General features: G+C 38.2%; 1 protein-coding gene across 1 annotated transcript in view; it reads left to right on the plus strand.

Annotated features, from left to right (window-relative positions):
- Positions 1-8832, plus strand: part of FBXO3 (F-box protein 3) — a 33094-nt gene extending 24262 nt beyond the window's left edge. Inside the window, exons 9-11 of the mRNA XM_036326280.1 lie at positions 262-377; positions 1605-1795; positions 7670-8832. Coding sequence (XP_036182173.1) covers positions 262-377; positions 1605-1795; positions 7670-7834 — 472 coding nt within the window. The 3' untranslated portion in view covers positions 7835-8832. The remainder of the gene's footprint in view (positions 1-261; positions 378-1604; positions 1796-7669) is intronic.
- Positions 8833-11875: the final 3043 nt, after the last annotated feature.

An 11875-nucleotide genomic window follows, 5' to 3' on the forward strand; every position in this document is an offset into this window, starting at 1 on the left:
GAGTTAGAAACATCGATGAGAGAGAAACATCGATCAGCTGCCTCTTGCACACCCCCTACTGGGGATGTGCCCGCAACCAAGGTACATGCCCTTGACCGGAATCGAACCTGGAACCCTTCAGTCCACAGGCTGATGCTCTATCCACTGAGCCAAACCGGTTAGGGCTCCCTTTATGTTCTTAACCCAAATGTTGTAGCTCTTAAACAAAAGAAACAAAAAAAGGCCTGATTTGTGTCTCTACTGCCCCATTTCCTTCTCCAGGATTGAAATGTCAAAGGATGCACTTCCTGAGAAGGCTTGTCAGTTGGACAGTCGCTATTGGAGAATAACAAATGCTAAAGGTGATGTAGAAGAAGTTCAAGGACCTGGAGTAGTTGGTATGTAATGCAAGATTTAGTTTATACATCAGTTGCATCTAAGAACTTTTGGAGAGCATATATGTGGCACAGCTTAGAAATGCATGATGATGTTGGTGGATATGACTGCATCTTTTTAATAGCTGTGTTTACAATGTGAAAGGTATCATAGATTCTGGGTTTCTCCTAACTATAATACTTTGCTTCACAAATATAATGTGTAAATGTCATTCTATCAGTTTAGTACCTTTAAACAGAACTTTTCTAAAATTATAGCACAGGGATTGAGTTTACATTCTGTGAATCACCTGGGTTCCTTGCTTTTCCTTCTTAAGTTCTTTTCTTTCCCACTGAATAATTATTCATTGTAATATTTTGTAGGCATAGAACAGAAAGAGAAAATAAATTTTATATCTCATCTTTTGCAATTTAGGGGAGAAATGTTAAAATTAATAACAGATTTTTTTGTTTGTGGATTTCAATCATCTCTAGCTTGATTTCCATTGACATTGTAATTATCTTAAGTTTCTGAACCCTTAGACTCTTCAGATTTTGTATTAGTGCTTCAGAAAAATAACATTATTTAAGCTATGTACTTCTCTTATTGGTCCTAAGCATGTACAGAATTCAGTTTAGATTAAAGTTGCTCTAATTTATTGCCATGAATAAAGTCATGTTCTGCATGTTTGTTTAAGGAATTTTTCCTGAATTTATTTGGGGATCTAGTGCTAAACAATTTTATTAAAGCTGTATTTCTTTTTCAGTAATTTGGTCCCTTGGAGTAAGGACTCTCCTTTGTGACTGCCATTTTTTCTGGGCTAAATGCTTAAGCTGCATGCTCAGAATTTTATGTTTTAGTCTATTGCTACTTTTAAACATTTAGATTATCCTTATCACTGTTTAAACTAGTGTCTGTGACACTTATTACCCATGTCTTAAAGACGGTGTCTAAAATGTCTCAAAGCATTTTGAAAAAAAAAAAATTCTTTTTTTATTATGCTTTATTCTCCTAGAATTCCCCCACCCTACCCACACACCACTATAGAGAATTAGAGGGACTATCCAAAAAGTCAAAATACTCGTAATCCCATCACTATTAACATTTTGTTGTGTTTCCTTTTAGATTTTGTTTGTAATTGTGCATTTACTTTAACATAGTTTACATACTCCCGTAGAGGACATATCTAATTTGCTGTGATGGAGAACTGAACTTTATGCTTTAATTAATCGTTACTGTTTTCTCTGCAGGTGAATTTCCAATCATCAGCCCTGGTCGGGTGTATGAATACACAAGTTGTACCACATTTTCTACAACATCAGGATATATGGAAGGATATTATACTTTCCACTTTCTTTACTTTAAAGACAAGATCTTTAATGTCGCCATTCCCCGGTTCCATATGGCATGTCCGACATTCAGGGTGTCTATAGCTCGATTGGTAGGTTAAATTTCCTCTGGTGCTGATTTACGTAACGTTTTAGAATTGACTCCACAGAGGGTCTTTGTTGATTAGCCAGACAAATAGTTTATAAATTGTGTTGCAAAGAACCCTAGGAATTTTGAGGAAGTACCTTGGGGTGGGTGGGATATGTGAACATGTCGGGGGGAGGCAGACAAGAAGTAAGTGAGGCTCTGTACTCTTCAGTCAGAGTAACTCTGCTGTTACCTGATTTTGTTAGTTTGTTTTTAATAGCTTTATTTTTTAGCGCAGTTTTAGATTCACAGAAAAATTGAGCAGAAGGTACAGAAATTCCCCATATACCCCCTACCCCCACACTATATTTCCCACTAGAGCGGTGTCAGTGTCACAACTATGGAGCTTACATTGACACATCATTATCACCCAAAGTCCATAAGTTACATTCGGGTTCACTCTTATTATATATTCTATGGGTTTGGACAGATGTACAATGACATGAGTCTACCATTAGTAGTCTATAGAGTAATAATTCGTTTTAAATACATCTGTCGTCTAATGAGAAATACCACACTAGACCAGTTGATATCTGCTTTCTTTTATTTCATTAAGACAGGGAAAACAATTTCTTACAGTGTTTTTGCTAAAACTCCCATTTTGTAAAATAATACAAATATCCTATAGAAATTATTACAAAGGATTTAATGGGTAGACTCGTACTTTTACTAGTCTCTCTTTGGGATCATTTCCTAAGTCAACTAGGTATATTTTTTAAATCTCATTTTTAGGGTTACCTTAAGGCAGGTTTAGCAGTAACCCCAATCTTGCTATAAAATGATTAGAGAAAATTATGAGGCTCTAGTTATACAATAGGAATAAAATATGAATTGTATACCCAGAATGTAATCAAGTTGTAGGCATCAAATGTTCACCAAAACCCTCTGGCTCCTGGGTGACCCTGATGGGAAGCTCTAACATAAGTCTGGGAAGATGGACATGATATGAAGCTGACCCAGAGTTCACACATTCACAACTCCAATTTGTAGAAGGAAGGATGATGAGGAGACTTAGGCCTTCATGCTTGTGGTATGTCTGTGGAAAACAACCTACAGTCTGGGTTTGGAAGTGAAGTTTAGCTTCCCTCCCAGTGGAGGTGTGCTTCCTACTGTTCATTTCCAGTTCTAGGAATCTGCTACTTATGGCAGTCTCCATGCTGACCAGCCCAAATTCTGTATGAGATTGTAATTATCCTTAAATGTTTTAGATGATTTATCAGTGAAGTCATCTGGGGCTGGAATATGCTTTGTGCAAACGTTTTGAAATATTAATTTCTTTAATATTTGTAATTTCTGTTTCTTGTCCACTTTTGCTAATTTGTGTCTTTTAAGGAATTTGTCCATTTTGTCTAAATGCTGAATTAATAGGCATAAAGCTACCTAAATATTGATTATCCTTTTAATGGCTGGAAAAGATATAGTCATATGTCCTCTTTTGTTCTTCATATTGGTAATTTATATCTTTTGTTCATCAGTTTAGCTAGGGGGTTATCACTTTTATTGATCACTTAAAGGAACAATTTTTTCTTCACTGATTTTCTCTATTGTTTCCTCATTTCTATTTTCATTGATTTCTACAGTTATCTTTATTTCTCCTTCTTACTTTGGGTTTAATTTGCTTTTTTCCCCCTAGCTTCTTAAGGTAGAAGTTTAAATTATTGATTTTAGACCTCTGTAAGCACTGTTTTAGCTACATTTCATAAATTCTGACATTATGTTTTCATTACCATTTGATTCAAAATATTCTCAGATTTTCTTGTAATTTAGTTTTGATCAATGACTTTTCTAGAAATGTGTTAATTCCCAAACATTTGGACATTTTCTAGTTATCTTTGGGTTGTTGATTTTTAATTTTGTTATGTTTAGAGAACTCATTGTGTATAATTTCAATCCTTTTAAATGTTTTATGGCCCAGAATTATGGTCTATCTTGGTAAATACTTGTGTATTTGAAAAGAATGTATATTTTGTTATTTTGGGGAATATTATTCTATAAATGACAGGTTGAACTGGTTGATTATTTTTCAAGTCTTTTATATATTTACTGGTCTTTTTTTTTGGTCTTTATTCTCTGAGAGATGATTGTTGTAATCTCCAGTTATAATTAAGTTTTGTCTCCTTCTCTTTAATCCTACCAGATTTGCTTTATGCATTTTGAAGTTCTATAATTATGTGTAGATATACTTAGGATTGTGCCGTCTTTTTAATGAACTGGTTATTTTATTGTTATAAAATCTTTATCTCTGAAAATGCTCCTGTCCTAAAGTTGCTACTATTCCTGACATAAAATGTAGAGTACTGAGATTTATTGGCGCAGGTAGTTACTATTGGGTCAACTTGATCCCGTTGAGGCTTTTTAAAATGTTTGTTAGGGTGGGTATAAAGTAGTCTTTACTTAAGGACAGTCATTTCAAACTTTTTGGTCTCATGACCCCCTTAAGCTTTGAAAAGTTATTGGAGATTCCTCAAAAAATAAAAAATGGAACTAAACCCTATGACCCAGCAATTCCACCTTTGCGTATTTATCCAAAGAAATAAAAGGCACTAATTCAAAAAAATATATGCACCCCTATGTTCATTGCAGTGTTATTTACAATAGCCAAACTATGGAAGCAACCTAGGAGTCCATCCATAGACAAACAGATAATGAATGTGTGTGTGTGTGTGTGGGTGTGTGTGTGTGTGTGTGTGTGTGTGACCAGTGGGACATCCTTAGCGCTGCCACGGAGGCGGGAGAGTCTCCCACCACTGCTGCTGCACTCACCAGTCATGAGCTGGCTTCTGGCTGAGCGGTGCTTCCCCTGTGGGAGTGCACTGACCACCAGGGGGCAGCTCCTGCATTAAGCATCTTCCCCCTGGTGGTTAGTGCACATCATAGCGACTGGTTGTTCTGCCTTTTGGTTGATTTGCATATTAGCCTTTTATTATATAGGATATAGGATTACTCAGCAATAAAAAAGAATGAAATCTTGCCATTTGCAACAACATGGATGGACCTAGAGGATACTATGCTAAGTGAAATAAGTCAGACAGAGAAAGACAAATGCCATATAATTCCACTTGTATATGGAATCTAAAAACAAAACAAATGAACAAATAAAACTAAACACAAACTCATAGATACATAGTGGCCAGAGAGGTGAGGGGTGGGAGAATGAGCAAAAAGGTGAAGTGATTAAGTACAAACTGCCAGTTATAAAATAAGTCACAAGTGCAGCATAGAGTATATAGTCGATGATATTGTAATAACTATGTATGATGACAAATGGTTACTAGACTTATTGTGGTGGTCACTTCATAATGTGTGTATATATATATACATATATATATGTCTAATCACAATGTTGTATACCTGAAGCTAATATAAAATTGTATGTCATCTATAATTAAAAGAAAGTTATGAGGACTCCAAAGAACTCTTGCTTATGTGGGTTATATTGATATTTATCATGTTAGAAATTAAAACTGAGAAGTTTTATAATATTTACTTACTCCTTTTTTAAAGTTTAAATTTTTTAAATTTATAATTTAAAATTATAATAATAAACTCATTACATGTTTAACCCTCTCTTAACTATGTTCTTACTTATTTAGAGTTCTAGTGCCTTCCCAATGACAAATAATAATATAAAATCTTTACCTGCCTTGTGGAAAATGTTTTTTTTCTATCAGGGATGAGAAAACAATAAAAAGGAATGAAATTCTGGCCTTATTTTCTAATCAACATGAAGAGGCGGGGGGGGGGGGGGTTGTACTTGTATTTACCTTTCCTGTTTAAATATTCCTTTTTTAAAAATATTTTTTTTTATTGACTTTTAGAGAGGAAGGGAGAGAGAAATAATGTGAGAGCAAAACACTGATCGGCTGCCTCCTGCATACCCCCTACCAGGGATCGAGCCCACAACCTGGGCATGTGCCCTGACCAGAAATCGAACCAGCAACCTTTTGGTGTACAGGACGACGCCCAGCCAACTGATCCACACCCGCCAGGGAAAATAGTAGTTTTCTTGATATGGAAATTGAATTGTTCTCCTTTTGTGTGCTTTAACAATATAATTAATTGGGAGATTTAATCTTTTCTTTTGCTTTATCCTCTGCCACTTTAAAATATACTTTTGGTTGGTCTTTTCTTGGTCTAGGTGGTTTATTGTTTGTTTTTAGACTCTTTAGAGGTTCCTACTGCTGATTTATTTTCATTTTTGTCTGTGTTCCTCTTTCCATCTGCTGTTTGGTGTGTACAATTTTATTTGTGATCATCAGCAATCCTCTTTAGCCATATTGATTTTCTTTAACAGTTTTTGTTTTCTTCATTAAGATAATAATCATACTACCTGAATTTAATGTTTCATAATTTTTTTAATCCTTCCCTCCTTCCCTGGTCCCTTTTTCCCCCTCTTCTCAAATCCCTTTTGGACCTGCTATTGGATTTCAAAGTCTTCATTCCCTAGATTTAAAGAAATATCCAGAGATTAAAATAATGGATTATCTTATATTTACATATCTTTGATTGTTATTGTTTGTGTTCTAATAAATCCCAGTGACTATTCCTTTGACAAATCCTAAAAGACAATACCTTTCTCCCACATCAGTAAATTTGTTCACTCAACAAATATTTACTGAGTACCTACCAGGTGCTGGGGAAAATGCAGTGAATAATACAATTAAAATCTCTGCCTTGGAATTTACATTACATAGACAAAGGTTAGCAAATAAACACCATATACTTAGATCAAGTAGTAATATATGCACTGGAGAATAATCAGAATAAAGGGGATAAAGGGTGTCCTGTTGAGTTGTATAACATAAAGATGTATCAAGAAAGGCTTCTGTGACATTTGAGTTGAGACTGAAAAGAAGTAGAAGGAGCCCTTGGATTTTTGGGTGAAGGGTGTTCCAAGCTAAAGAACAGCAAGTGCAAAAGTCCCGACCCACGAATGTGCCTGGTATGTTTGAAGAACTGCCAGGAGGCCAGTGTACTGGAGGGTGGGAAATGGGGGCAGAGTGGATGGAGATGAGATCAGAAGGGTAGAGAGGGTGCTGCATCATGATATGTCACAAAAGCCTTGGTTGAAAGACCGTCGCTGACACCACATCCAAAGTTTCCCAACATTCCGCACATTACCAAGTAAGATCTCCTTGCTGTTCAGAATTCTGTTCGATATAGCGGCTCCTCTCATTGGGTCTTCAAAAGTGAGAAAGTTGACAGCAAAGTAAGCCATGATTGATAGAGGAAGCACTGCTTCAGAGGGAGTTTGCAGGTGATGTTCAGCTATTGCACAGTTAACGTCACCATTGCCCTATGCTGAGAGCCTCCGACAAGTTAATGTACAAGTAGAAGCTACCAATGGTGGTTGAATGGAAATGATGTGTCTTTATGGTAGGAGCTCAATAGAAATCATAGACCTCTTGTTGACAGTACATAAAAAGTACCAGTAGAGGTCATGTCATACCTTGTTAATATGTTCACATCTTTTCTGTAAGCATGTAGATTAAAAATTGTTACTGAAATCACTAATATGATAAATTCAGTAAAATTTTACTTTGAGTTGCTAGGAGTGGTCTGTTTGCTACATTGTATCTGAATAACAACTACCATGTAAAAATAAGTACTATATTAATGAAATATATTTACCATGAAAACTACATTGAGCATTTTAAAACATGTAATAGGATATACACTGGAATCAGTATGTGCATTATGGAAATGTGCTGTTCAAGTCTATAAAGATTCATATTTGGCATGTCTGGCTGTTCAGAGTCTAGATAAATGAGATATTTGCATTAAATAAGTTGAAAAAACTGATGGAAGTTCTTATCAAAAGACTGTTTTCTCTTTCAAGGAATTGGGTCCTGATGAGTATGAAGAGATGGAAGATGCAGAAGAGGAGGAAGACGATGATGATTCGGCAGATATGGAGGAATCTGAGGAGGAAGACGAGGAGGCGAGGCCCCGGAGACTCTTCGACGTCCCCATTCGCAGACGCCGCTACTCTCGCCTTTTTTAGCAAAACTCCGCTAATGGGAGCACTGGAATGAATCCAGCCTGTCAAATAGATTTCTCAATAATGTAAATAACTAAATTGTTCTCAGCATTATAGCAAGAAAACTAGCATGAAATATTGTTCCAGGCCCTGGGTTCTATGCAACTGATTCTTAATTAGGAATTGGATTGTTTGCGTTTACTTTATATGTTTTGGGGCAGAGGAGGAAATGAAATCTTTTTTTTCTCTCCTAGAAGTCAATGGGGGAATAGTTCTCTAGCTAAGGAATGGCTATCTCTTTGTTTAAACATTTTATACTTATAAAAATGTGGAAGTGGAAAGGAATTGTTTTGAAGATTTAAATATAGCAGAAATACCTACCCAAGGATAGAAACTGACGAAAAATTCTGTGAAACGATTTCTTGCAGTTGTGAGTTATTTAGAAATGAACATAATTTGTAATTAGGCTAATCCATTTAGTGGTTCCTATATATTTTGTACTCACAGGGAACTAATTGACTAAGTAGCTTGAATGCTGGTTGTTTTGTCCTTTCTTAGACAATCTGCCCTTGAATTTAAAATTTGTATTACTATAACCTTGAATTTAAAGTCTTTATCACTATAACCTTGACTTTGAATTTAGTCTTCAACTCTCCCACCCTTGAATTTAATTTAAAATCTTCAACACCGCAACCTGGAATTTAATTTAAAGTCATCAACATTAATAACTTTACCGTATTGTTCACAGATGCATCATTTTTGAAATGTAGAGTGTAAAAGTATGTATTGTGTTTATTAACAAAAAGTTCTTCACAGTGTCTCATGTCGTCTACATTTGTAAATACTGCTTCTGTTTGTTTCTCCTTTATACAGTTGACTGTCTGACTTTGTGATAAGTGACATGAATTTTATGTTGAGATTAAGTATGTTTTTCTGAAACATGAAATTTTTTTTGTAATTATATAATTGGAAGTTTGGAATGAAGTTCTCCAAGTGTCAAAAACTCACATTTTGAAAACAAATTTTGGTTCTGCTGCTGTATTTTGTATAATTGCCTATTTTCCATGAACTAATATTAGTAGCTTTTGTTCTTAAGGTGGAAGAGGAGATGGAAACTGTTGGCCTGTTGCTAGGGGCCCATTCAAAAGCCACCCTTCCTGGCTTTACCCTGTCAGGCGCCCCTCTTTCCATTTTTCCCAGGAACAGCTCTTTTGTAGAGAAAACTGTAGGAAGAGGGAGGTGTGTAGACAGGGTGAAGCAGCTGCTATCAGAGACCATGAAGTCAAACTTACCCTTTCATACTGGCACATGTCAAAATGTTCTGAAATGGAGTGAGTAGTTTTTCCTGTTTATTTTTTTAGAGTATTATCTGGTTGCTACATCCTATTATGCCTATCCTTTTCTTTTTAATCAACCCACTGATTTTTTAAATTTTATTTTTATTGTTGACACTCTCACAGATGTCTATCCTCCCACCCCCCCTTGCCCACTTCCACCCAGCCCCCACCCCCCCATTCCTTCTGTCCATCACCACACTATTGTCTGTGTCTTCACGTTCTGCATGCGTGTTCTTTGGCTAATCCCTTTACCTTCTTTCATCCGGTCCCCTCACCCCCACCCCTCGGACAGCTGTCAGTCTGTTTCATGCAGCCATGCCTCTGTTTCTATTTTGTTTGTCAGTTCATTTTGTTCACGAGATTCCACATACAAGTGAGATCATGTATTTTTAAACTTTCCCGATAAAGCAAGAATTCAAACTAGTTAGTGTTGGGAGTTAGAGCTGGCCCCTGGATCCCTTGCCATGTGTATGTTTCCTTTTTCTGGATGATCTCTCCTTTCAGTTCCCAGAGTACTCACAATGCCCAAGTCTCCCCTGCAACTCCACCAATCCTTGCTTCTCAGTGTTCTAGGCTTGCTTATCCTCTCATCAAATTCACATTCTCTTAGTATGTTGAATGAATGACCTCTAGTTCATACTAAGGTATTAATAACAAGCTCAGCTTTTTCATTTCATTGGCAAAAACATGTCTTCACACATAAATGGGACCTAATAGTTGGTCAGACTTTTGATGAAGCCATCTTTATCTCTGGCTCTGAGTTCACTTGAGAACACCTATCCATTTGTGTGATGCTTCAAGCATCAGGTTGAAATGGGTACCTAACAGCTTAAACAGCTTAGGGGTTTTTTCCTCTGGCGACAAGGCCGAGGTAACAATCCAGGGCTGATATGATGGCCTAATGGTGTCAGCATTCCAGATTCCTTCCAGTTTTCTGTTCTGCCACCCTTAGCACACGGCTAATCTTGAAGGTCATCTCATGGTTGCAAAATAGAAGCTGCAGTTATAGTGTGTTCCAGGAAGGATGATAAGAAATTTTTTTAAAAATATCAAACATAAGATTAGAGAGGTAAAGCAGCCATGTCTCCAGCACGATAGCTAGAGAAGGGGCGGGGGATGCAGGAATTAACAGAGGCAGCATAGAGACCCAGTTGTAATGGCCCAAGTAAGGCGCCCTGAAGGTCTGACTTAGGGCAGTCAGGAATAGTGGAGAGGCTGTGAAACTGAGATAACTAAATGGTGAAATAGACTGGAGTTAATAAGATGCCAGGGAGTAGGAGAAATCAAAGTTGATTCCCAGCTTTCTGGCTTCATTTACTGGGGCAGCGGTTCTCAACCTGTGGGTCATGACCCCTTTGGCGGTCGAACGACCCTTTCACAGGGGTCGCCTAAGACCATCCTGCATATCAGATATTTACATGACGATTCATAACAGTAGCAACATTACAGTTATGAAGTTGCAACAAAAATAATTTTATGGTTGGGTCACAACATGAGGAACTGTATTTAAAGGGCCAGAAGGTTGAGAACCACTGTGGGGGCTGGGGGGTCAGAGAACGTTGGAACATTGGAAATGAGTTCAGATTTGGACACATTTTGAGTTCAAGATGGCTGTGCCACATGTAGGTGGAGATGTCCAGTGGTCAGCTGGATATGAATATGAAGATGGAGAGAGTGGTCAGGACTGGAGAATAAATAGCAACCATCTGCACACAAAGTGGACGCACTAGCAGTGGTTCTCAACCTTCTGGCCCTTTAAGTACAGTTCCTCATGTGACCCAACCATAAAACTATTTTCGTTGCTACTTCATAACTGTAATGTTGCTACTGTTATGAATCGTAATGTAAATATCTGATATGCAGGATGGTCTTAGGCGACCCCTGTGAAAGGGTCGTTCGACCACCAAAGGGGTCGCGACCCACAGGTTGAGAACCGCTGAAATAGATTATGTGTGCATAGTGGGAAAGAATCGCAGACTAAAAGGTCAAGGAACTGGAAACAAAATCCGGAGAGATTGGCATCTCAGAATCCCGCGAGAGTTTCCAAGAGGGAACAGCTGATAGAATGCATATGAGAATGCATCTGAAAGAGCTTTGTAAACAAGCTCTCATTGGCAATGCATGTTCAGCTGGTTTAAGCAGGTGCCAAATGAAGCTCCCTTCCTCTAAGCCATCAGGGGATCATGGCAGGAGGAACACGTCACGATCAATTACGATTTGCCCTGCTTGAGTTTTACCTTGGCCTTCCCCTTCCGAGTCAGCATAAGCAGCCATGAGATGCAATAGTTCCTTACCCTGATCCTCAGAGAGTGTCTCGTGGTCCCCAACAGAGGTCAATCACTTGGGAGAAAGACTTGTACTATTGGCCTTTTGTTCTCCACTCGCCGCCCCGCCCCCGCCCCCGCCCCATAGCACTCTCTCATTGATTTCAAAGAGGAAGGGAGAGGGAGAGAGAACCATTGATGGGCTGCCTCCTGCATGCCCCCTGTGGGAGATCGAGCCGCAAGCCGGGCCCATGCCCTGACCAGAATCCATCCGTGACCTTCTTGTTCATAGGTCAGGTTCAACCACCCAGCCACGCCAGCCAGGGCCAATGCAAGCTTTTAAACCCGTAACAGAGTTTTATCTTAATCTAGCCCTGGCCTTGCGTCTTTTCTGAACCTAAGCCGGTGGCTGCCCAGGGTACCCGGGCCGCCTGCGGTGCCGCCAGGGGCCTGCAGCCTGCAGC

Source organism: Myotis myotis, unplaced genomic scaffold (genome assembly GCF_014108235.1).
Source record: "Myotis myotis isolate mMyoMyo1 unplaced genomic scaffold, mMyoMyo1.p scaffold_m19_p_10, whole genome shotgun sequence".
NCBI lineage: Eukaryota > Metazoa > Chordata > Mammalia > Chiroptera > Vespertilionidae > Myotis > Myotis myotis.